Source organism: Cenococcum geophilum, assembly GCF_001692895.1.
Source record: "Cenococcum geophilum 1.58 unplaced genomic scaffold K441scaffold_14, whole genome shotgun sequence".
Classification (NCBI taxonomy): Eukaryota; Fungi; Ascomycota; class Dothideomycetes; order Gloniales; family Gloniaceae; genus Cenococcum; species Cenococcum geophilum.
Window position 1 is genome coordinate 544,100 of NW_027137572.1, and position 25,653 is coordinate 569,752.

Sequence of the window (25,653 nt, forward strand, 5' to 3'; positions counted from 1 at the left end):
CGAACCCGCTCTTAAGGCTCCGTATAAAGGTACTCTAAAGGTTTATATCCTTACTATAAAAGATAGCCTATATATATTAACATACACCAACAGATAAGATGGAGGTTATTTAGCCTTATATAGTACCACTATAGGAGGACTAACTGCCTGTAAGCATTAACCTAGATAAAGATAGGGTAACTAAAGCCGCTAACTCCACTTAAGGCATATAGATCGTAATAAGCTTATCTAGGAGGAGAGGCATAGTGGGGATAGGAGGTATTATCTACAACACCTTTAGCAATACGCTAAATAGGGAAGCTGTTATATACTTAATTACACTAGGACTAAGAGCAGAATAGAACCTATATATAGCTAAACTGGCGGCAATATTAATGGCGATAAGGTGCTTACTATTAGATCTATAGGGGAGACAGATTACTATATTTACTAGTAATTAGGCAGCACTACTAGCGCTTAGCTAATCTAAGCAATAATTTGGCCAAATAAATATTATATAGATCTATAATATAGCCCGTATATTAAGGTAAAGAAGTAACCATTTTCTTATTATATAGGTCCCTTAAGGGGAGTTCGAACTAGGTAAGAAGGCAAAAATAATAGTATAGCGAGCTACTATATAAGGACGCCTACCGTAAGGATAATAATACTAGGCTAAGGCTATAATAATAAACACCGTAAGAACAAAACAGTGGGGTAGGAAAACACTACTAGAAGGAGTAGGAAGGTATTTAAGAAAAATAGATATAGTACTACCAGGTAAATATACCTGTAGGCTATATAACTCCCTTAAGCAAGAAGAGGTAAATATATTAGCCTAGTTACGGATAAAAATAATATAACTTAATGGGTATTTATACCGCATTAAAGCGGCAGAATTAGATTAATATAATTACGGATAGGTAAGAGAAACAGTTAAATACTTTCTCTTTAGGTTTATAAAATGGATATTATATTAAGAGCAAATACTACAGTAAATAGATATAAGAAGAGGCAGCTTATCCTTCTATCTTAGGGGGAAGGCGTTAAGTAACTTTAGATAGTAGATACTAAACGTGGACGCGGTCCGAGCGATAGTAAAATACGTAATAGCCACTAGACGACTTAAGGTAGAATTAAATTAATAACCCGTCCACTACAGTTAGAAACTTCCCCCCCTCCTCTATGCTTTAACCAACCCATACTACGCACCCTTGTGCCACCAGCAGATCTCGCTTTAATCGCCGAAGATAGGACACTAAATACTTAGAGGAATAGCCCCCTAAGACCACCTGCTACTAACTACCTATAAGATCTTATAGAATAAGGTATAAGTAATACTAGGGAATACTAAATAAGGCATATATACGGGCTTGTACGAGAATATAGCGAGACTAAAGGAAGCGTAATTATGTAATATAGTACTAGTGCCCTTTAGGCTTAGTGCCTCCGGGCGGAATAAACTTCATCATCATTATACCCCAGGGGCCCGGAGATGGTGGAAGAAGATCCGGACCGCTTCAGGACCTTTGAGAATCTGCTGAGGGATCTCGACCTTAAATGCCGGGGCCACTTCAAGAACCTGCGCGTCATCGACGCACGGGACTTTCACGAGGAGTACTTCAACGGGACCGAGATCTTTGCCCAGACACGCGATCTTCTCGAGGAAGTGGCGGGCCGGCTCAAGAATCTGGGGGTGACACTGCTGCATGCCGAATTCCCCGAAGGATATAGACATAGCTGGCTATCAGATTACGAGGACGAGGACGAAGAGGACAACGAGGTAGAGAATGAGGATGGTGGCGACGAGGAAACTTTTGACTCGGACAACAGAGAAGAGGCAATATTAGATGCTGGCGAGGATGCCGAAGACAGCGACGAAGTTGATGATTAGCCTATGGAGCTGGGACGCGGGGAGGTGATTTCCCTGGGTCAAGTTTCTCTGGTAGCAGCGATGTCGAGATTGGCGATTACGCCTAGGTAGCCGAAGGTGTTGCCTCGGGAGCGGCACAAGCGCAAGAGAAGATGCCGCGCATTTGCGTGAGCTTCAGAGCGGACTTTGGCCACCGCTCAAGTCAAGGGACAAGGTTTCAGCGCGTACCAAATACAGTGCCCCTGTGGATCGCGACTCCTCTCCTACTGGGCGGAATATCATTTCATAGGGAGAAGGGGGAAGATATCGTGTTAAGCAGAAAATGGAGCGACGGTGCGCCTGGGGCAGTTGGCTTCTGCCAACGCTTAACTTCGACGGGGTAAACTAATAGCTCCAAGCTGAAGGGCGGGTCCTAGCTCGCGACTCCGTGTCGCAATTCCCGGGCCGTGAGAGTTGAACATTTGGGTCAACTGAATAATGAATACCTGTATTTGAGTTCAACTGTACGATAGCATTCTAGGGGTGCCATGATCGGGCTCAAAATAGCAAGAAAAAAACCAGTCAGGCTTGGTACGACCTCTGGGACTAGCATGCCAACAGCGGCTTAATTATTTAATACTCAATAATATCCTCCAATTTATTTTCGAGTGAGGCCAATATTAGTTGATGAATAGACTAAAAGTCTTTAATAACTACGTTGTGCGTTAAGGAATTACCTAATTAAGATTCTAGTTGGCTTGGCTCGGCCGCTTAGGGCCTCGCCATCCATGATTCCGTGGACATAGCAAGGTCCGACCAGCTGAAACTCGTCCTGCGCCGGATCTTTCCGCAAAACCAACGGCATCCTGCACTCAAATACGATGCATATTACATCGCCAGCGGCTGCTCCAGCGGGCCCCAGGGCCATTCGCCCATCTTGAGTCCGCAGAAGCCTCCGGCCTTGACCAACCTTGACTTGGCGAAATCCCGCGATGCCCTCGACAAAGCCGGCAAAGCCTTTCTCGATATCATCATCCGACGACTGTTCGTACAGTTCTCCTTCGGACGATAATTCGTTGTCATCGCCGTCGGCGTCGTCGCCGCCGCCGTCTTCCTCGTTTTCAATGTCGCTTCCCCTGCCGGAATAGGCGTCTACCATGAAATAGTTGCCCTTGATCCAGGCCGAAACTGTTTCCTCGGAGAGTCTGACCCCCATAGAATCGGTGTCTGCAGTCCAGGTTCGGACCAAATTGCGTATTCTCTCTTTCCTAAACCTCGTTCTTGCTTCCCTCGTGTCGCCACAAGCGGGGAAGGCCTTCAAGATGGTCATCTGATCGGCACTATCAGTTCCGAAAGGCGCGGGCAAAGCCTTGTCCACAGTGTCGATGAGATGGCCGTCAACACTCAGAACTCGGCCTCCATCTAGAATCTCCGTTACACCAATCTCTTCGAGCGAGGCCTTATAAGATCCTAGGAAATCTACAGGATGTGTTGGGTCAGAGTGGATTAGGTGCAGGTCCGGTACCCAAGTCGGCACGTTTATCTGCGGTCCTCCCGATGTCGCATCGGTGCCCGAATTACTCATCCCAGCTGAACAAAGGAATTCCAACGTCATAAACGCAGTGGCCTTGGCAAAATCCCAGTACACCTCGTGGTACGACTTGGTGTAATCCGGCACAATCAAATTCGTACTTAAGGGCCCTGTGCCAAGAAGCGCAAAAACCCGATCCCTTGGATCTGAACATTTCAGGTATCGGGTTACTCTCAGCCGTCGCTGCAAATGCACCGCTGCTATCGCATGTAGAGCCTCGACAATTTCGGCGTCCTGCCGGCCGGTCAGGGATGTTCTTTCTCGCAGTTCCCAATCATGCGCCTCACGGGCCTTTCTTCGATCTATGTCTCGGGTTTTGGCGATAGCATAGTCGACGGATCCTAGGCTCTTCCAGAGATTCAGATTCCCCTTGCTTTCGCGATCTCTTAGTACCCATGGTCCCGGACTTTCGGCGACTTGCACCAGGACGCCTGAGGCTAAAGCCACCGTTTCCCACGGGATCGAGTCTTGGCCGAGCAGTATCGTCGCTTCTTTGCAGAGAATTATCTCCTGGTAGACCCATAGCCGCTCCCACCAAGGATGATTGAAGATACGACTCATCCCCGAGATGACCCCGGACCAACGCGCCGACCACTTCCGTACAATGGCATTGTAGAATGTCTGAAAGTCGGCACCATTCTGTGCAGCCACGTCTGTAATGAATGCCACTGCCATGCGTAGGTCCCCGTTGCCAGCGGTGGCATTTCCATCTTTGGTTCTAGGCCCAAGCCAAGCCAGGATACCAGGAGCGCTACGGTAAATCTCCGCCATCAAGCCGACTTGCTGTCCCCTCTCGGCAACGTTCTGCTGATCGATACAAATAGCATCAATCCAAAGAGATTTTGGCTCGGTTGCATGCCGCAGATGTCGAAGTGCTTGCTCGCAGTTCCTTGTGACTCGGAATTCCTTGCCGTTCACCTCAATAAGGATGGTATCTTTTGCGTCGCCCCAGACATAGGAGAGCGCTTGCGGCAGCGCGTCCTCATCTAGGGAAATCTCATTCAGATTCACCTGAATAATGGATGAAACGTCTGCCGAAGGGACAATCGAGAGTACACGGATGGTCCGACCGCCAGGGTGTAGCGGACGGTGGGAGAAGGCTTTGGTTGACATGGTGCTGCAAGCAATTTCGAGGCCACAGGGTTTGGATGAGGATTCGAGAATTGCAAATCGCAGCTGAATTCGTCGGCACCCCGCCCCACACAGTCTCGTCAGCAAACCCAAGCGACCAATTAAAAGCAGTTTTCTGGATCGGGCCGAATTTTTCCCGCGAAACTTGTCAACACAATCCGCCTATGCCGATGGCTAGACCAGCAACCTCCGCCGGCCAGGCCAACGGAGCTAAGAATGCCGCGAAGCGTTGAAAGGGGCTGGATCCACGATCTGGCGAGGGAGCGAAGGTGTCTGAGCGCAGACCACCGAAAGGTCATAGCATTGTGGACTGGATGGACCAATGAGAGGAGGAGAAGGTCGAGCCAATGAGAGAGCAAGAATCTGGCCAATGAGAGGACAGAAGACGGCAATTCAACGACAGCCAATCATTTTGCCAAGGCGTCAATTCAAGATCTTTGGGCACAGGATTAAGTACGTCGCTCCGCGACAATTATATACAAGTGGTAACGCCAACCGCCTGCGGGGTTGGCTTTTACGTAGCCTGGAGGACCTCTGGACACAGGAAGGAAGTCTGCGTTAGCGGTTGCAGCTATCGGTTGGCGGGTGGCGGGTTGGTGCCCCTTGGGTTGCGGGCCTAGCGCCCCTGAGGTTGGGGGGTTAGCGCCCCTGAGGTTCGCGATTGGCGCCCACCACCCGACCATTCGGGCTGGCGGGTTGGCGCCCATCGTGCCGGCATTCAGGTTGGGTTGGCGGGTTGTCGCCCTTCGCCCTTAAAATGGGGGGTTGTCGCCCCTCATCTCTCATGGTGGGTTGTCGCCCTTCACCTTTCTCACGTTGGTGGGTTGCTGTCGCTCACTTTGGTGCTTACACACAAGATCACCTCTTCACACTCTCCACCCTCCATGTTTCACGTTTTCACACAAAGATCATCGATCAGCGAGGCTCAGACTCGGCAGAATGAGGTCAATAGAAATGTTGAGATTGATGGATTCACTATTATAAGGTGCTATGAAGAAGAAAAGAAACAAGAGGTGAAATATTTGAAAAGATCCCTCCTACAACGTGCTTAATCCTGATTCCGATGTTTGGAAGAAATATAACGGTTACGATTGGGCCGTTCCCTAGCTTCTGATGGCGAAGGGCGGCTAGGAGGGACGAAAATGGTATCATTTTCGGTGGTTGGAGGGGAAGAGTGCTGAAGTGGGGAATATATAGCATCGGATTGAGATATATTAACAGTGGGGACGTGCTGTCTAAGGTGGAAGGTTGTGCTCCAAGGTCGGAGTACTCTAGGGTCGGGATACTATAAGGGTTTCACGCGTATATTAGGGTCAAGCTGAAGTAGGAAAGGTAAGGACGTAGTATATAAAGCTAGGATTGGTTCTAGATACAAGACGTAGCGCAAAGAAGAGAACTAGCTGACGCTGAGGCGCTTCTCCTTAAGGAGAAGCGCGGATCTATATAAATCCGTTCCGAATCACGTGATCACGTAATATATCGTTCCGTAACAGTACTCTAAGGTTAGGGTACTCTAAGGTTAGGGCACTCTAAGGTTAGGGCACTCTAAGGTTAGGGTACTCTAAGGTTAATAGGGCACTCTAAGGTTAATAGGGCACTCTAAGGTTAATAGGGCACTCTAAGGCCAGAGTACTCTAAGGCCGGGCTTAAAGAGGAGCGGGTCTATAACTAGGCTAACTATCCTACAATTTATCCTTTAGGACACACCTTTTAGGACCTAATAGCTAGGACACTATATATAGGACACTACTATAGCTAGAACACCTATTCTATAGCGTTATTCGTCCTAGGTTACTACTTAGCCTAGATTATCTATCCTAGATATAGACTTGTCCTAGGACAAATAGCTTAGCATAAACGCCGGTCTAGGTACCCTAGTTATATACTTTAAATATTATCTATAGGTTTATTATAGTAGCTCTGCGTTCTATCTACATAAGTCTTAAGTAAGTACCTTACGAGGCCCGCACCTATAGTATCCTAGCCATTATATCCCGGCTATATCCCAGCTATTTTATTATAGGCTATATAACTTAAATAACGCGACTAGTTAATTTATTTAAAAAGTTAGATTTTCTTATATAGGAGAAATTACCCGCATATAAATATATAGAAAACCACCTAATATATTAAAATTTTATTCCCGTAGACTTTATCTTTCCTATATAGAAAGGCTAAATCTAATTTTTTTTTAACTTATTAGTATATTATAGTAGAGATTTTAAGGCCTAAAAACACGATTTATATAAGGATTTTTTAGCTTATTAAGCCTAGGTAGTACATTAAGCCCAGGAGGACAATAATAGCTAGTTAAACCTTTAGCTCTATATTAAAATAGGAGAGTTCTTATATACATACTTCTTATAATATATGCTTCTAATATAAATATTAGCACGGAATAGTTTTACTCTAGTTACTATGTTATTCTAAGAAAGACATAGCCGTTAGGATATCCCGTTAAGCCCAGTTAACCTACACTATATAACGCCTTTTAAGCTAATCTAATCTAATCTAATCTTACTATTCTACTATAGGTTTAGCGGGGATATCCTAAGAAGAAATTCTCCTTAGGATGCCCCACTACTACTATATAGTAACGTTAGGACTAAAAGTAGACCACAGCAAATAGACTAGAAGTAGGCTATTTAGCGTAGCCAACCGATCTTGTTATTAGGCAGCGTTAAGAGCAGCTAGTAGGGATTATATATAGCTATATACCTAAAATAGGCAACCTATTAGCTTAGCGCATATAGCCTAAACGTTTATAGTTAGGGGGAATACGAAAGTAAAGCAATATCTAGCGTAGTTACTAAGCCACTATATATGCTAGACTAGGTCCAAAGCACACGCGATCCGATAGTAGTTAAAACATTTATAATATATCCTTTATCTTAATTCCAGAATATAAAAAATATAATAGGTAAAAGCGGCCTAAGAAAAGAAGGGGCTAAGTCAAATAGAATTTACAAGGAGAGCCCCCCACGCTAGTATTTAGTTGGCTAGTTCCTTTAGCTACTCCTAGAGTACGGCTAACCTATTAAAGTTTAGCGGGTATATCCTAGGTATATATAGGTTCTAATAATACCCAACTCTTCCCCAACTTAAACTTCTATAGTAACGTCCCTCCCTACGTAGCAAAAAACCCTACATAGCGAAAACTTGCTAGTACTATTTATTATAACAAAGTCTACAATAATTAAGAGTTGCAGAAGCTCTTAGAATAAAGACTTTAAATTCTAAGCTTTTATCTATACTTTATATCTCCTAGAGAAATCTCCTATATAGCCTTTAATACCACAATTTATTGCGGTAATATACGATCGCGCTGCTCTAGACAGCCTTAGATTAATTAGAAAGTTTATATATCTCCTTAAAAACTTATTAAGCTATATATTAACTTAGGGAGATTATAAACTAAGCGAACTACTTAATTATAAAAGCTAGTTACGCTTTAATAGTAACCTAATACTAGAGTAAGCGGGGTTAATAAATATAGTTAAATTTAATATTATAGGCTAAGTAGAAAGATATAAAGTATAGATAAAGCCTAGGATATAAAGCCTTTATTCTAAGATTATCTACACCTCTTAGTTATTTTTAACTTTATTATAGTAAAATACACTAGCAGATTTTCGCTATATAGGGTTTTTCGCCACATAGGGAGGGGCGTTACGTTAATAACTATGATAGAAAAACCCTAGAAGGATAATGTTTATAGTAAGCTATACTAAATTAATAATAGATTCCTATTTAGCGCCCTAGGAATATATCTAGGGCTTAAACTAATACGTAATCTAATAGGAACCTAATATAAGACCTATAGTAGCAAACTAAGCATAGCTATACTAGTATAGTAACTTTAGGCTATAAAAATGATCTAACTAATAATAGAGACCACTTTTTATCTATCTTCTTCCCTTTTTCTAAAAACAATTCTAACCCTAGTAGTTACCTATCCTTCTTATATAATAATAATATGATTATAGAACTAGTATTTATATATACACTAAAGTTCCGGAAGTTCCTTATAGAACGTTATAGCAGTATGGTTTTAGATAATGCGAATAAGCGAGTATAAAATATCCTTATCCAATAGAAAATGCATAAAATATCGCAATTAATAAGGATAAAAGTACCCATATAGAGCTTTTCTACCCCAACTAAGTAGAATAGGACTCTACGGTTCTAGTAGAATTTAGCAGATATTATAGGTATTACGGATATTGCAGATATTTTGTGGATATTATAGATATTATAGATATTGCGGATATTATAGATATTATAGTAGGAATATATAAGGTGTTATAGGGTCCTTATCTACCTCTCCCCTAACTATATAATAGCTAAATACTTAAAAAAAATCCCCTATCTCTCTTGTAATTCTTCTCTAATACTAATTCTTTAAATACTCTATTTTCTTAAGAGTTTTAGGATCTATCTATATTCTATCCTATAATACTATATAACATCCTCCTAAAAAGACTCTCTTTAGGTTATCGCTCATTGCTAGAATTAAGAGAATTTCAATTGCTATAAGCGAGAGCCGTGGCTAGCGCTTCCGTTACTATTCTTAAAACCACCACTAAAGCGCAGTTATTAAAATTTTATACGGTGTCTTAGAGATAAAGTCCTTATACTCGTCCTAACTTTTTAGTTAAAATACCATACTATTAAGATCCTCGGCGATCTTATTAAATTCGTTAAGGTCTTAAGCTAGAGCTAGCTTTTTGTATAATGACATACTCTAGGCGTAGAACTCCTATTCCAATATCTCTCCTAAAGCTCTTTAACGCTATTAAGTATAGGCTTACGCCACTCCTTCTTCCAAACCTGCTTAATATATCTTATATAATAGGCTAGGTAAAGAATAAGTACAGCGGTATAAAGGGGCGAGTTATCTATTTTATAGTAATACCTATTAAAGGTATTCTAGGCATTTCTAATACATTTAGAGAACTCCTTATTAGATATATACTCCCTCTATTATATAATATTAGCTAAATTAAGAAATAGAGAAGGGAGATAGACTAACCTAGGATTTATTAAGGTATTTAATTATAACATCTATTATAAAGAGTATATTCTTAAGCATTGCTTTATATCCTTAGAATTTTAGGGTTACCTAGTAGAATATTTAAAGAAAATTTTTATTGTACGAAGAGCCTCCTAGTCCTTTAGACTAAGATAGTCCTTTTTAAGTATATTAAGGTTACGCTTAGTATATATATTAAGGGTAAACTCTTTCTAAATTGCTATGCTAAGCATAAGATACTAGCTATTCTATCTTATACAATTATTAAGTAGAATTCTTCTCCCCGTAAGACTTTTAAACTCCCTTATATAACTAGCTAAGCTATAGGTATATACGGTAATGTTATAAAGCTTTCTAAGTATACTAAGTTTCTAAAATATATCGCTTTTCTCTTGCTCCTCTTTTAGATCTAACTCTTTTCCTTCTTTATATAACTTAATATTACTAAGACTAATTAAGTTTTTAAAGAGGAAAGCCTATATAGCAAGGTTAAGAATATAGCCCTAGTAGCGGATCCGTTAGTAGATAGGATTCTATTTAATTTCTTCTTCCTAGAGAAGCTAGTCACTTATTATATAACAAAGCTTATTATTTATAGTATGGTTATTAGATATAACGGTACCTAGCTTTTATATAATCCTATAGTCCTTAAGCACTAAAAGGAGAGTATTTTATTACTCGTCCCTATTATAAAAGGCTACCGTATAAAGGCTAAGAAGAGCGTTTATAAGCTTTTCCTAGCTATTAATAAAATAGCCGCAAATTATAAGCAGAAGGTAATTATTTAGAGAGGTCTAGATATTAACGGAGAGATAAATACTTATTAGTGTAGACTATAGCCTCTTTTATACAATATCCTTTTATAATAGCTATAGGTTATAGATTATTTTACTAACTACTAAATAGGCTATAGTTATATAGCCGTCTACTTTAGAATTAATTAACTATAGAAGAACATAGAACTCTAGCTACTTAACTATCCGAAATAGTAAGTTTTATATAATAATTAATATAATAAGGGCCTTATTAATAACTTCCTTATTTAGGACCGCTTAGAGTACTTCTAAATCTAGCTCTTCTATCTTGTTTTAAGACGACGCTTTAAGGTAAAGGTCTTTTAATTAATCCCGTATTACTTCTTTCGTATAACTAGTTTTAGGCTTAACCGTAATACTATACTTTAACGCTAAGTGGTTTCGGAAGTTAGAAGTTAACTATATAGCGTATAACTCTATATAGTATTTACAATAGAATAAAAGATAGGCTTTTTTATTTTATATAGGCTTATTACTACCTAGTAGACGGGTATACTCCTATGTTAAAAGAGCTAAGCAACCTCTTATATTTTTTAATTTAGAGGTCTTAATAGAGTCGAGAGCTTCTAATTCTACTTCTAAAGCTATATTTATACGATAATAAAGAAGAAGAAGGCGACTGAAAATTTATTTAGGGTATGCTAAGACTTATCGCAATAAGACGTAATGGATATCCTTATCGCGATAAGGATATCTATTACGTCTTATTACAATAAGGTTTATCTAAAACCACACTATAGGAGGCAGTATCTAGAGAAACATTAGCAGCTTTTAAATATGATAAAGTAGAATACAAATGCTCCGCTAACCAATCTCGTTATACGCACATTTAATAATCTTTCCGCCGAAGCTAAAATGACATTTACTATAACAGACTGTCCGACAGGTACAATTTACATTATAATCGCTCCTTTAACTATAACGGGTATTGGAGAAAGGAAGCTGAAATCGGAAGTCAGCCGTATTGGCGGATATATTAGAGAATATAAAGCTGGTAAAGAACCCCACGGGCGGCAATAGGATCTCTTTAGCGTGATATGCATCGAAGTCGGGGATTCGAGCACATGGTCGCAAAAAGTAGATGACGCGAACTCTAGAAGCAAGGATTTCATCGATTCCATTGTTGTCCCTCTTAATATTCTACAAAGAGTAATATTAGAGGATTTCCTCGACAAGGCGCTTATAGGTTTAGTAGACGCCAGTCTTAACCAAAAGAAGATAAAGATATTCGGCCAAGTTAACAAAAATGCTGCAAAGATTCCCAAAATCTATCCGGTTCCTAAAGCCGATATAACAGCTACTAAGAATAGTAGAGGGAGCTTAAAGGAGTTATAGCCTGGATATTTACACTATTCTTTTATTTTGTGGGAAATTTTATTAGTTATATAGGTTGAAACTAGGGCAATATTTCCGCTTAACGGCGATAGTAAAGATATCCTAAGCTTTTAATAAAAAATTAAAGCACATTCTTGTAATTCTTAATCCAGTTAGTGACTGGGACTACTATATATCTTAAGCTAGTAAAATCAAGAAGAAACCTTACTAAGGGGTAGAAGATATAGCGGTATAGGTTTATAAGGTTGTAAGGCTTAAAATGCCTTCTGGAGCTTAAGAAGGTTTTAAATCTCTACAATAATTTAAGAGAGTTCGAAACTATTACTCTTCTAGGCAGTAACTCTCTTAACTAAAAGAGGATTCTATTTACTATTTTAGAATATATATTTAGTAAGTTATATATAATAAGCTAATATCTAGGCACTTTAGCTAAAACGAAACTTTTTCTACACGGGAAAGACAAGACTAGCTACCTTTTACTAATACTCGCATTTTAACTTAGCATGGGACGGGTTTAACGGCAGTATAATTAGCGGTATTTACAGTAGGTGATTAAAGCGTAAAATACTTCAAGCTCGCCCCTGCTAGTAGGGAGGGTAGCCAAGCCGCACTAACTAGACCCTTATAAGGTGGCAAATCTATAAGAGTAAGTTAGTTAATAGGAGGCTTATAGTAGCTAAGGTTAAGTTAGATCGTAAGGCTACAGGGCTAAGATCGGCCCTCTTACCAAGTCTTTATATAGCTATATGCTTAACAGCCACAAGCCTAGCTCACTAGATGATAAGTAAATTATATAGGCGATGATTATATTAGACGTACGGGGTCGTTTCGCACTAGCTAGGATTGGAAACTACTTTAATTAGAAGTACCAACTAGGGTAGCGATTATATATAAATTTACGTGCTATAGTAGACATAAAGCTAATAATAAATTTCTAGTATTATAGTAAGTCTCTAAGACTTAGATAAGACTATTTATAAGTATTATAAAGTACTAAGAGCTTAACAGCAGTGCTTTAGAGAAGGAACATTATTATACTCTAATTTAAGGCTCTCTATATATTAGGCGCGAAGGCGATAATATAAATATAATTTTTATTAGGAGAGGTTCTAAATATATAAAAGTAGCTACAACACACAACTTATATAGAATTATAGTAAATATTAGCGTATGCGTAGAGTTATAGTCGCTTAAAGTCAAAGTACCCCTCATATTTTACGGTATAGGGGGGGACATTATAAAGAATTAGAGCGCTTCTTTTACCTATAGGTTTGTATAGAAAGGAACCTCTAGTAAAGAATCCGTATATTTATTTATAAGCTTAAGGCTAAAATTAGTTCCTAGCCTAATTTTAGCTCTATTAAAAATATTTTATATTACAGTTTTACTTCTTACTTACTCTCTATTTATATTTTAGTTGCTTAATTATTTATATTACATATTAGCGACTTAGTTAATCGAGATATAAGCACGGTAAAAGGGTTACGCAAGCCTGTACGATTGGATTGTCTATAAACAAGAATCTAAAGCTAGAGAAAGGAAAGGAGAAGAAGAGCGGCGCCGGTCGAAGTAGGGTTCTTTTATACGGTCCTTTTATCACATAACTATAAAGTTCTGCCGTTTTCTACTAGTACTATAACATTACGCAGCTAAAGAGAAAGACTATTCTAGCGATTTAAGGATAATACTAGAAAAGAATATAGACAAGTCCCTAAAAGTATTATATCCGCTAAATTCTATAGGACCTTTAATAAAATAGTAACTATATATATCCTTAAAGCAAATATAATTTAATAAGAAACTCTCCCTAAGGTCCCAAATAAAATCTATAAACAAGTCCTTTATAAAGAATATATATTATAGAGTAAGTTCCCTTAGAGAAAGCTTAAGTTATTATAAGGCATTTATAGGAAACTTAATACGGTCCCTTCTAGACCTAGATATCTTAAAGCTTTAAAGACCGTAAAGATTAATTACCTTTAATTTATCTATAATCTACCAAGGTATATACTTTAGAGTAAAATTAAAATCTAAGGATAATTCCTTAAGATCTGGTAAGCATAGTAGTAAGTCCTAAATCCGAATAGTTGGCCTAAAATTACTGTAATATAATAAATTAGAATCGAAATTCAGAGTAAAAGCTAAGACATTCTTTAGGGCTTCTCGCATATATTCCTTGGTAAAATCGTAATATATTACATTCTTTAGGTAAATTTTAAGAGGCCAACGCTGCCCTTTTATAGCCTATATTTTATCTAAGTAGCACTAAAGCTTTATAAATATTATTCTTCCTAGATAGTAATAAGGGGATTCACGGAGTATAATTGTGTTGCACTTTATATCTTATAAAACTTTTATAATTAAAGAAGAAAATTCCTCAATTGCGTCTATTATTAAAGAGGTAGTATTAAGGTTAAACAGAATGGTCTAGAGGTGTCGAGACCTTTTCTTAGCAAGAAAGTCTTCTAATTCGTCTAATTTACGGAGATCTACTAATATAAAGCGAAAGCAGTTGTTTTAAAAAGCATTATAGCCTTTATTACAAAGAGCCCTATAACTTAATAATATACTATAAGTATCCTCAATTAGCAAAAAGCCAATAATATTACTAAGAAGCTCCGTTAGTAACTTAAATATAGGTAGCGTATTTTTTTATCTTAAAGGAAGGGATAAATTCATATCTTTCTTAACTCGTTCATTAAATTAGCTCACCCGTTTGCCTTATATAGGTCTAAGTTTAGAGCCTAAATTAGTTCGCTGCCTATTTTTAGTTATACTTTATAGAAATTAAATAGGATTAGGTATACTCTAAAAATAGAATTAAGTTATAAGCATTAACAAAGCATATTATTAAATCTATATTATTAGAATTCAAATATTACTTAGTATAAATATTAAACTCTTATATATTATAGGAAAACTTAAGATTAAGCATCTACTATACGAAACGCATATTATTTATAACGGCGCTATAGTATATTATCTATCAAATTCTGCCATATTCTACTACACCCTACTATTAGCTCTCCCACTACTAGCGCCTTGACGGCTAGCTCTATATATATTTATATATATTTATATCAGTCCTAGTAACCCTTTTTCCTTCTCCTTAGCTTAGTATTTGTTTAAGCTTCGGTTTAGAGATATTTATTTAAGACGTAATATTATTCCCCTTTCTTTATTAGAAGAGCTTTAGTATAAGCGGAATCAGTTAGAATAGAGTACAGCACATTATATTTAGTAATAATATAAGCTTTTAGATGCCTATAGATTAAGAGAAGGAGTATTTTTATATCTAAAAGCCTATAGATCCCGAACTAGAGATCCTAACTCTCTATATTTTAACTAAGGCCTAAATAGGTTCTAGACTAAAGCCTAAATAGGGTCTAGACTAAAATAGCAATGCCCTTAGCTATTAAAGATAGGTACCCTAAAATTAATTAGATTACTCTTCAATCCGCTAGTATAAGTATCCCTCTATTAGCCGCTAATCGTCCTTAATCTAGATCTAGAAATATACCTAGCGCCTAGGACCGCCTTAATTAAGAAAAAGAGGGCTCTACTAACAAGAATACCTCTATACATACCAACTATATAATTATATCTATCTAAGCAAATAAAGCGGCAATAAAGTATAATATTCTCGCATTGGTTTTTTTATAGCTTACACTAGCTAGATATATTATTCTCCCAGCTACCTTTACTTCTCTTAAGAATTCTTAGATTCTTAGTAATAGTAAAGGTAGAAAGATAGTTTAACGTATAATTTAAAATGTGCCAATTCTACCGGTAGTAGGGCTTCTATTTATTATAGGAACATTAAAAACATTCTAGCTATAGTTAGCTTAGCGATATAATTATATATAGCTGCTTAGAAACCTATTCCTATAAGTGGTTAGAATTATATAAGCGGAGTAGAGCACTAATTAAGAGGACAGCCCTGGCTTAGTTAATTCGTAGTTTAGGTTTACTACTACGCTAATTAATATATACACCGCTTAAGGTAGGCATTAGTCTATAACTGCAAAAGTTATAATTATTATAATTTGTATTTATATAGGGAATATAACTATATAGTCTTTATAGTATGCCTAGCTTCTAGATAAGTCTAAAAAGCTTAAGGATAGAAAACTAGTAAACGATAAATAGACACTTATATTACGGTACTAGCAGAAAATAGTAGATTACGGTAGCAGAAAATAGTAGATAGTTATAGTTATATGACTAAAAGGATCGTATAAAACTTTAAGCGGCGCTACTATTCTTCTCCTTTCCTTTCTCTAGCTTTAGATCCTTATTAATAGAAAATCCAATCGTATAGGCTCGTATATATCCTTCCTGCTATACTTATACCTCGATTGACTAAGTCGCTAACAACTTACACTTTAGTATTATCTATAGGGCGGTAGGCTTTTAAGGCAAATTGATTTATGCTAAATAGCATTATATATACAACTTGCTTTAGTACTATCTCTTATAATATAGTTTCGCGTCTAATAGTTATCAATAAGGATTAGCTAATTAAATCGTTAGGATCAATAAGCCGTGACGAGATATTTAAGGCTTTTAAATTATACACCACCTCGGCATATCTCGTTATAAGTATATACCGATCGTGCCGATCAAACTACGCGGATTTATGCCTTTTCTATATAGAGTTATGCCTAAAATAGGTAGTTTAGTCGCCAAGATCAATAAGCACTTACAATGAGATGTAAAAAGGTGGTGTATGGACACGTCTGCGAACATTTAAAAATGGTGTTCGCGTACGGACTAATACTTATTGGACGCTAGCGTTATAAGGGATTGCTTAAGAGAAGAATAGTGCGAAACCCGCAAGCGAAACACACTAGCAGCCAGTCCATTTTAGAGCGACGATACGTATTATTAGCTAAGTTTAGTTCGATACAAAATATTCTTTTATAAGAAATATTAGTAAAGGAACTTACAGCCGTAAGAGTGATAGCACTCTCTTATCTACACAAACCTTAAACAAATACCGTTAATATACTAGTTAATAACATTATAAAAGCATAGCAGAGAGCTCCTAAATAATACCTGCTTACTTTGCCTACCTCTACTTTAAAAATTAAAGGCAAATCTTTCTTAATTGTTGCCCGGAACTTTAACTAAAGAATAAATAAAATAATAGTAGACACTAAAAAGGAAATAAAGCATACTAAACCAGACAGTAAACTAATTATTAGTCTTGCTAAGATACTAAGATTTTAAAGATAACTAGTTAAATAATAGAAAGTTATCGCGGTAATAAATATAAACACGAGTCCTATAATTAATAAGTATTAGGTGTTTCCTAGGGTAGTGTTTACTAAATAGTCTTCTAGATTTTAAAGGGTCTGGATTTCATCGCCTAGTAAGTCTAGAATAACTTTTAGTACAATATCGGAAATATTTAAAGGTAATATATAGCAGTCCCGTATGCTATTAGCATACTTAAGATAGAGCTTTTCTATCCCTACCAATAGATTCCTAGGGATGTTTTCGTTAATAAAGTTATTCGCTATATTCTAAGCTGCTATAGCAACAGCATTTACACCACTTTCGATTACTAACGCAGCTATATTCGCACCGCTCTTAATAGCTAACGTAGCTATATTTATACCGCTCTTAATTATTAAAGCAGCTATATTCCTAGCGCTTAGAGTAGCTATAGTAGGACCCCCAACCGCGCTCTCCACTAAGGTAGCACTACCGCCTATAATACTCTAAACCTAGCTAGGAATAGGCTAGAGAATATTACTTATAGCCCGCGGCTTATAGGACAACCCTATTAATAGAGTGAAGTTTATTAAATTTACCTATAACTAGGTATAAGTTTAAGAGTACTAAAGACGGTATTAAATAAATCCATTTACTTATGTTTAATGTTATAATACCTACATCCTTAAATTCTGGTTTAAATAATACTAGAAGCCCAAATACTATATAGTAGATAGTAGCAGTAAAGAAAATAATTAATATGCCAAACTTTACCCATTAGTTATCGTGTTTTTAGCTACTATATTTACTAGTTATAACAACTCCACTATATTAGCTAGTTAGGCTTAATAGTAGATCTTTCTTAAGTACGGTATAGTTCTTAGGCGGTTCGTAAGTACTTCCTTAAGTGTTTAACCAATAGAGTTGTTCTATAGTTTCTTCTAAGTACCTTCCCTTTAGTATAATAAGTAGAGATTAAATATCTTTAGACGATAAGATTACTTAGAAAGGCTACAGAAGTTTCTAGTAAGAGGTTAAGAGATTAAAATTCTTAAGAGTATATAATTGGAAAAGAGTTCTATACTTAAATACTAATTACTAACTAGAAGCTAATCCTAGTATAGTTAGCTCTAAAAGGAGCTAATTTAAGACTCTTTTTATCCTCTTTAAGCTTAATTTTAGCCCGATAAGGGTTTTATTCTATGACTAAAATAGCTATAAAGGCAGGTTTCTTACTCTGAAGTATTTATAGTTCTATTTACCAACGTATCCTAGAAAGACAATTTATATCCTAATCCTACTTAGAGGCTTTTTAGCGACTTATAAGCCACAATAAGATTCTAGTAAGGCGTTAGTATAATATAATCTCGTTAGGTAATAAGAGGGTAACACTATCTATATATAGAGGAACCTAAAAGAAATTTTTTCTAAGCCCCTACTTAATTCAAGGCCTAAAATAGAAACTTTCCTCTTAAACTAGTAGGGGTTTATTAATATAATTAGAAATACTAATAGATATTCTGCTATATATTCTCAAATTTATATATTTATAGCTGCAAATTACACTTTACTTTTATTACTCAGTTTTTAACCGCAGCTATATAACTCCTTTAGGATATTTATACCCTTATTTATATATCCTCCCTTATTATAGGAAGCCTTGCTACTACCGTATCACTTTATCTGGAGATAGTAGATATAGTAGGAGGTGGTCCGCTAAACGGCGGGATACTAACTATAATATCTGTAAGTGCAATTACGGAGCTCTAATTAGCGCAATTTCTCGAAAATTTAGAGGTTTTATTTTTTAATAACAGCCTAATAAATATTAGAAGATGGGGTACTAATAAATACGCCAACGACACTATTAAAATTATCAGCAAAATCGCTGCTGTGGGTGTCTCTCTCTATGCCGCGCGCTATATACTAACTAATACACTTATAGTAAGAAGAGGTCCACCTTAAGAGCCTTACAAACCTCCTTATAAACTATAACGCAGTGCTAATTCCTCCTTGCAATTATTTATTCCCTATAAACTTAACTCCTAAATTCTTTGCACTTGCTAATCTTATAACGTCTATAGGCATTAGCGCTACTATTAGACTCTCCTAACGTATAGCAGCTACTAATCCTCTGCTTATAGGTGCGGTATTATTAATACTTATAGTTAAATTACAATAGGATACCTTCTTTTGTTATATCTAGGGTAAAGTACCTAACCCGGCTCCGTTTAATACTGGAATTAGCGGTATATAGGCTTATAATCTTACTCTTTTATTTACAGTCCCTAGATTATACCCGGTCGAAGTCCTAGTATCTATTCTACTAACACTAATGGTTATATAACTAGCTGGTGCTAAATATTTAAATAGCACTAGAAGGCCGGCAGAGCGAGAGTTTACATAGGACCTAACGCAAATGCCTTTCGTCACTAAAGCTGGTAAGCAACTATTAATTAGATAGGTTAACTAGCTAAATAAGCCTATCTATATACTACTAAATATAACCGTAAAAGGAAAGGGGACTATATATATACCACAAGAAATAAACGGAGCGGCTTTTGCAGTAGTAATAGTTTAACAGCCTAATAATATTAATGACCTAACTCTTACAACAATAGCAGGACCGGTTATTATGCTATTATCCTAGGGGGACATCGTAAAGGGTTTTATAAAGTTGTTATTTTAGAGAGAGGAGCTTAGTATAGGATATAGATGGCGTAATTTTTTAATGTTTTAGTAAATTAGATTTTAGTTGCTTTACCAGCTTTATTTATAGCCAACTCCACCCCCTTAAAATTTTAAACTCGTTACGCATAAGTATTTATCTCGCTACCTATTTATATCTGCATAGCCTTTCTACTAGCCTTACTATACTAAGTTAAGTAGTATAAAAGTAGATTTTAGATTCCTACTAAAGCTAGTTATATAGAAGAATGTATAATTTTTTTTTTAAATTAACTTATTAGTAAATCTGGTGGCGCCTAGATCTCCTAGTCTATATTACTTAAGTACGATTTAATAAGGTAAAAAAAGGTATATATATAAATAGTAACTCCTATAAGGAAAGGTTGGGCGCTATAATTTTTAATTAGTAAGGCTAAGCTATACGCCTAGGCTATATCGCTTAACGTCCGTCCCTAGGTTAAGAGACCCACCCTATTAAGAGACAAATTTGCGGTTTTATTTTAGTATTATTATAGCGCACGTAATCTCTTCCCCGCTTCCTATTATTAAACGTTTTAAATATTAACCACCACCTTAAAACCTTCTAAGACGTCTATAAATATTTATTAAATTATACTGCGAGAGTACGGCAAATAAGATGTGCTACTATATGTCTTTCCCTAAAAAGTATATATATAACTATATAGTCGACTACAAGATCTAGGACTATTGCCTAGATGTACTAGATAGCGAAACTCCTTACTTAGACTAAAAGCCAATAAAGGGTAAAAACGGAGTAATTATTTAATTAGGTAGTTCCTTAGCGAAAGGGAATTACCCTAACTGCACCTAATAGTATATTTGACGTTAAGTATACTTATTAATATACTAATTTCCAAACCTATAAGACCGCCGTAAGTAACCTAAATGCTAATATTATAAAGGCTAATACTACTGTTTTAGAGGGGTTAAAGGATTTAGGAGTAATTTAACGGCTCTCTAGACTAGTCGTTAGGAATGAAGTTTTTAGCAAAAATAACATACCTTTAAAATTTTCTGCGACTTCATCTACACTATAGTAATTTCCTTCCTAGCAATTTGTAATAATATAGCCTATAAGACCTAAGTGTTCTATCTTAGGGAATTAATGGCTTTTAAATAACTCTTTAATCTCTTTATTAGTATAATTATTAAAAGGAGTATAGCCACTCGCCACCTTATATAGGGTGGATCTAAGGGCGAAGATATCTGCCTATACTAACCGTAGCTCTCTAGGGTATTAATAACTATAAGCTACGGTAATAAGGAGATTAGAGCCATCTAAAGATAAGCTACTAAAGTCGGCAACTTTTGCATATAAATCTTGGTCTAAGAGAATATTATAGCATTATAGGTCCCTATAGATTACGCGGTTTAAATAGATAAAAGCGACCGTATCCGCAATTTCTTATCCCTATTAAAGCTGCTATTCTAAAGTAACGTTGTCCTTATAATCCTAAAGATAAGGTTAGAGATTATAATTACTTATAAACTTAAGCTAAATACTAGCACCGTAACGCCCTCGATATTGTAAAAGCCCTATATTACCGCTATATTTGTTAAAGCGCTTGTATATAGCTCTTTTAATAAGAATTAAATCATTATTTTTAAAGTAAGGGATCTTAATAATACTCTCTAATAAGGCGTCTAGATAGACAAAGCTAAAGTTTCCCTAATTTACCAAATCATCTCTTATATAGCCTTCCGGCCATCTAATTTACATTTCTAGGGGTTCTTAAACCGCGGTATTATGTAGAAGACGTTGGGTAGAACATGGATCAAGTAGAGTTGTGCGGTCATTTATTACCAAGGGGCGGCTTATTAGGAGTTATTTTGGGTTCTTAGCTATATTCTAGTAAAGTGCTTCGCCATATTAGCGCTGTCAAATCACGTAATAATGAATTGACTTTATAGTTAAGTCTCCTACGTTTATAGCTAATTTATATTAACTCGCACCTAAAACAGTATTATAGATTTATCAGTTCTTTCTAAGTTTAATCCACTAACGCCTCTATTAATATTTACGAGACCCCATTATAGAGAGTGGGCTCTATCTCCTATATATTAGTCCTAAGGGTTCGCTAAGAATATTAAAACTCTTACAGCTTTCTACTCCTTAATTACCGCCTAGTACGGCCTTAAAAATCTAAGGATTTAGAAACTAGGGTAGCTAAAAATAGATATACCTAAAAATAGGCTATTCTTTAGGGTCTGGCTCAGTCCCCAACTCCACGCCGTCCTTCACTCGCTTCACCATCGTTTATTCCCTCCTATTACTATTACTATTAAGCTAATATAGACCAAGCCAGTTAAGTACTAGTATAAGGAGTGCCTCCTAGCGTTCCTAAATTATACTATGCACTAGCAGATTATAGGAAGGTTCCTTATACTACCCTCCATTATTATATAAAGAGACGACGGTCGATTAAAGAGAAGGTCAAAAGCTAAGAGTATCTTAATCCATATGAAGATAAAGCCGTCGTAGATTTCTTGTTATAAATGTCCTATCTTAGATAGCTAGTGCGGATAAAGTATATACCTTTAATAGCCTTCCTTACTACCCGTAACTAGCCGGCTTGTAAAAGCTAGACTATATAGCTATGGAGATAGCTTATATAATAGCTTATATATATATATAGGGTAATCTCATTCTAACAGGGATCTTCGCTTAGTCGATTAGAGGTACTAAGTAGTGTGGCGACGCTATATAGGGACGGACGTTACTTATTAAGTAAACTTCGCTTTATTAGCAGTAATAAAAAGACCGGCAAAGAGTAATCTAGAACTAGTTTTGGAACCTCTAAATTTAGAAGGGTGCCTTTAGTTATATAAGCCTAAGAGCCAGAAATAGTATTTAGAGAGTCCAGAAATAGAGCCTCTACTACTTTAAGTCAATCTTCTTCTTTAAAAGGCCCCGTAAGCACTAACTATACTTAGAAACGTCATATCCTTATCTCTATCTAGACTCTCTTAAACTATATAACCTCTAACTATATTACAAACAATATATTTACCTCTACTCTCCTTACCAATAGAACTCCTTAAGCACGTCCTTAAGTACTTACCTATTTAAGACATCCGCAACGTAATACATGGCTCTTAATAACTCTATTTTATAGGTCTAAATACTTTTTAGCGGAAGTATTATTATAAAGTAAAAGTCAATACATCGCTAAAAGGCTTAGTAGAGTTTAAAGAATTCCTAAGGCGTAAGCCTTGTTATTATATTAAAGAAATCACCCTCAATATAACCTTACTAGACTAGCGTGGACGTCGGCTATTATTAAGCCCTCTTGCCTCTCTCCTTGTTAAAAGCTTAAGGGTTATAAAGAATTTTACCACAATTGTATATTATAATACTCCTTACCGCTATAGATATAGAGACGAATATAAACTTGCGATTATACTATTAGTAATAGTAAAAGCTTTACAAAATAGACCCCTTAAACTCCGACTAGAAAATATAAGGTCTAAAGACCTTCGTAATCTAGATAAATACTTATTAGTTCTTAAGCACGTAAAACTCCTAGATCTTACAGTTATGCTTAGTAGATTTTCGTAGCCGCGGATAGGCAGTCCTTCTTAGTTTATACCTTACTTATTAAACCTTAAAACTCTATTATTATTTATTAAAGCATTTAAACCGGGTGATCGGAGTGCTATTATAGGCATATTAGAAAATATTAGTTCTAAGTAGCTACGAGAGTTAACTATATCTGGGTGCACGATAGGTTATTAAAGTCTTAGAACTATCCTATAACCATTTAAAGGTTTACTTAAGGCTTTAACTTTAATAAACGTAAAACTTTATAACCTTAGCGAGTTTATAAGATATATAATTCTTCATCTTAATACTAAGTATATCCGCCTTTGGAGTATTACAATAAATAGTAGATATATTAGGTTTTCCGAATATTATAGAAGTAACGTAGGCCTTTTAGATAAGCTAGTTACTAATCTTAAGTATAGGCTCTAATATTAACTTAAATTTGCTACTTTGTTACTCTAACATTACCACTCTATCTAGCTAAGGTTGTAATATAGCCGGGCTAGGACGGATTTTAAAATTTCCAACCTATATTAGGCGCTTCCGCCTACGCAAATATATATAGAGGGCAATTACTATAATAATAAATACGAAAATAGCTACTATAATACCTACAACTCCGCCACTACCTAAGGACTTATAGTTAGAGACTTTTCGTTAACTATTAAGAATCTTGTTACTACTTATTTGTTAATATACGCATCTCTACTATAGGGTTTAACTTACCTTATTACTTAAAACATAGTTTTTAATTTAAATCCCTTTAAAGGTTTAAGGGAGACCCTGTACTTATATATATTATTACTAGCTCCCAATTGCTAAAAATAAAGAGGCCCTAGAAAAGGATCTTATACTCTACTATATTTAGAAAATAATATTATTTAAAAAAGTTTGTAATATAAATCTACCTATAGCAGCCCTCTCGTCTACTATTAAAAGGATATATAGCATAAACGATTCTATCTCTATTACACGCCTATTAAGGCCTATACGCCCTATAAAACCGTCTTACCGCAGTCGTCTAAAACTCTATCTCGCTCGCGTCTCTCGTTAGTTTTTCAATTTAGGCTATAAATTAGAACTAAGTAGCTCCTATATTTCGATTAAAGAACCTCCGCTACTATATTATAATAATATTAACTATAAGACTAGGGTCTCAATTAGCTAATCCTTAAATCTCTTAGATAATAGGAGCATAATATTTAGATCATTAGATTCTAGGAAATATATATTTAAGCCTAGCTACTAGAATGCGGAACCGTTAAAAGCTAAATAGGGCCCGGTTTAGGGTTCTATAGGGGGTCCCTCCCCCCTATATAAATAGCCTAGATCCTTATCAATATAATCCTAATACGAGTTCTAATAGAAACACTATTTAGGTTTAGTTAATACTAAATAAGCTAGGGTTTGCTTTAAATACTAGCACATATATATAACCCACAGGCCTTTCAACATCCTAGGATATTAAAATATTTAGGAAAGTGACTTTTTGATTCCCTAAAGCCGTCTAACGTGATATATATAACTACTTTTATCAATAAATATAAAAAGAGAAGAAAACTGTTAATCTAGACCCCAAGATAGGTCGCGCTATTTTTAGTATATAAAGTATACCTATATAACTCCGGAAACGGTTCTTATAAGGGTATTAAAACCTTGCCTAAATCGATTCCTATACAATTTCAGCATATAGAACTTTAGCTATAACTAAAACGTGGAATAAATAAGATCTTTAGCGTAGAGGTTATTAAAGAATGCATTCTCCCGATATACGCTTAACTACTTATATATCCTTTTGGTCTAACATTCTCGCAGGATAAGATAATAGCTGCTAATTATAAGAGCAGAGTAAATTCTTTAATATAAGTGTCCAAGCATTATTATAAAGCTTTAAATATTACTAAGTTAATTAATAATAGCGTTGCCAAAACTATCAGCACTAATAGCTCTACTATCGCCCTTTTAAATAATACTATAAATACCTCTAAGTTTTCTTATAGGAATATCATATTAGTTAAAGGTCAAGCAGGAAAAAGTACAGTCCTAATTATATTAAGGAATGATGGGCTAGAGGACGGTATCGCTTAAGTAGATTATATTGTTTGTGATAATCTTTAGGCCGCAACTAGTAATAGCATTTAGATATATCCATATCTAGATATTAAACCGGTAGGTATTTCTATTAATTTAATAATAATACTAACTATATTTAGGCCAAGCGTATTACTATTCGTCCTATTCAGAGCAGTATTACTAAATCACTATTTAATAACTTTCTCGTTCCCTACTTTTAGGGGGCCTACCAGCTAGTACACCAGGGTAATAACTTTATAGCTTATAACGGCATAGAGCAAGTTAAATTCGAAGTTATTAAGGTAGACCCTCTAGAATTTGGCATTGTTATATAGGATACAGTTATTTACAATAGTAAGCCAATCCGACGTA

General features: G+C 36.1%; 5 protein-coding genes across 5 annotated transcripts; 2 read left to right on the forward strand and 3 right to left on the reverse strand.

Annotated features, from left to right (window-relative positions):
- The first annotated feature begins 1,055 nt into the window (after nt 1-1,055).
- Nucleotides 1,056-2,108, forward strand: K441DRAFT_657423 (uncharacterized protein). The gene has a single exon (XM_067648175.1). It carries the CDS (start codon nt 1,475-1,477, stop codon nt 1,871-1,873), a length of 399 nt encoding a protein of 132 aa, XP_067505606.1. The 5' UTR covers nt 1,056-1,474; the 3' UTR covers nt 1,874-2,108.
- Nucleotides 2,109-2,154: 46 nt separating this feature from the next.
- Nucleotides 2,155-4,768, reverse strand: K441DRAFT_53558 (HET-domain-containing protein). Its single transcript, XM_067642376.1, has 2 exons — nt 2,434-4,768; nt 2,155-2,305 (listed from the first exon to the last, which is right to left on the reverse strand). Exon 1 carries the CDS (start codon nt 4,533-4,535, stop codon nt 2,565-2,567), a length of 1,971 nt encoding a protein of 656 aa, XP_067505607.1. The 5' UTR covers nt 4,536-4,768; the 3' UTR covers nt 2,155-2,305; nt 2,434-2,564.
- A 4,561-nt stretch (nt 4,769-9,329) lies between these two features.
- Nucleotides 9,330-9,482, reverse strand: K441DRAFT_714914 (uncharacterized protein; the record flags this gene model as incomplete). The annotated part of the gene is made up of 1 exon (XM_067653962.1): nt 9,330-9,482. A coding segment is annotated over one exon (153 nt), but the record flags the coding sequence as incomplete, so codon positions are not given.
- Nucleotides 9,483-21,159: 11,677 nt separating this feature from the next.
- K441DRAFT_552952 (uncharacterized protein) lies at nt 21,160-21,333 on the reverse strand (the record flags this gene model as incomplete). The annotated part of the gene is made up of 1 exon (XM_067643169.1): nt 21,160-21,333. A coding segment is annotated over one exon (174 nt), but the record flags the coding sequence as incomplete, so codon positions are not given.
- A 3,795-nt stretch (nt 21,334-25,128) lies between these two features.
- On the forward strand, nt 25,129-25,296 carry K441DRAFT_553007 (uncharacterized protein; the record flags this gene model as incomplete). The annotated part of the gene is made up of 1 exon (XM_067643172.1): nt 25,129-25,296. A coding segment is annotated over one exon (168 nt), but the record flags the coding sequence as incomplete, so codon positions are not given.
- Between the last annotated feature and the right edge of the window lie 357 nt (nt 25,297-25,653).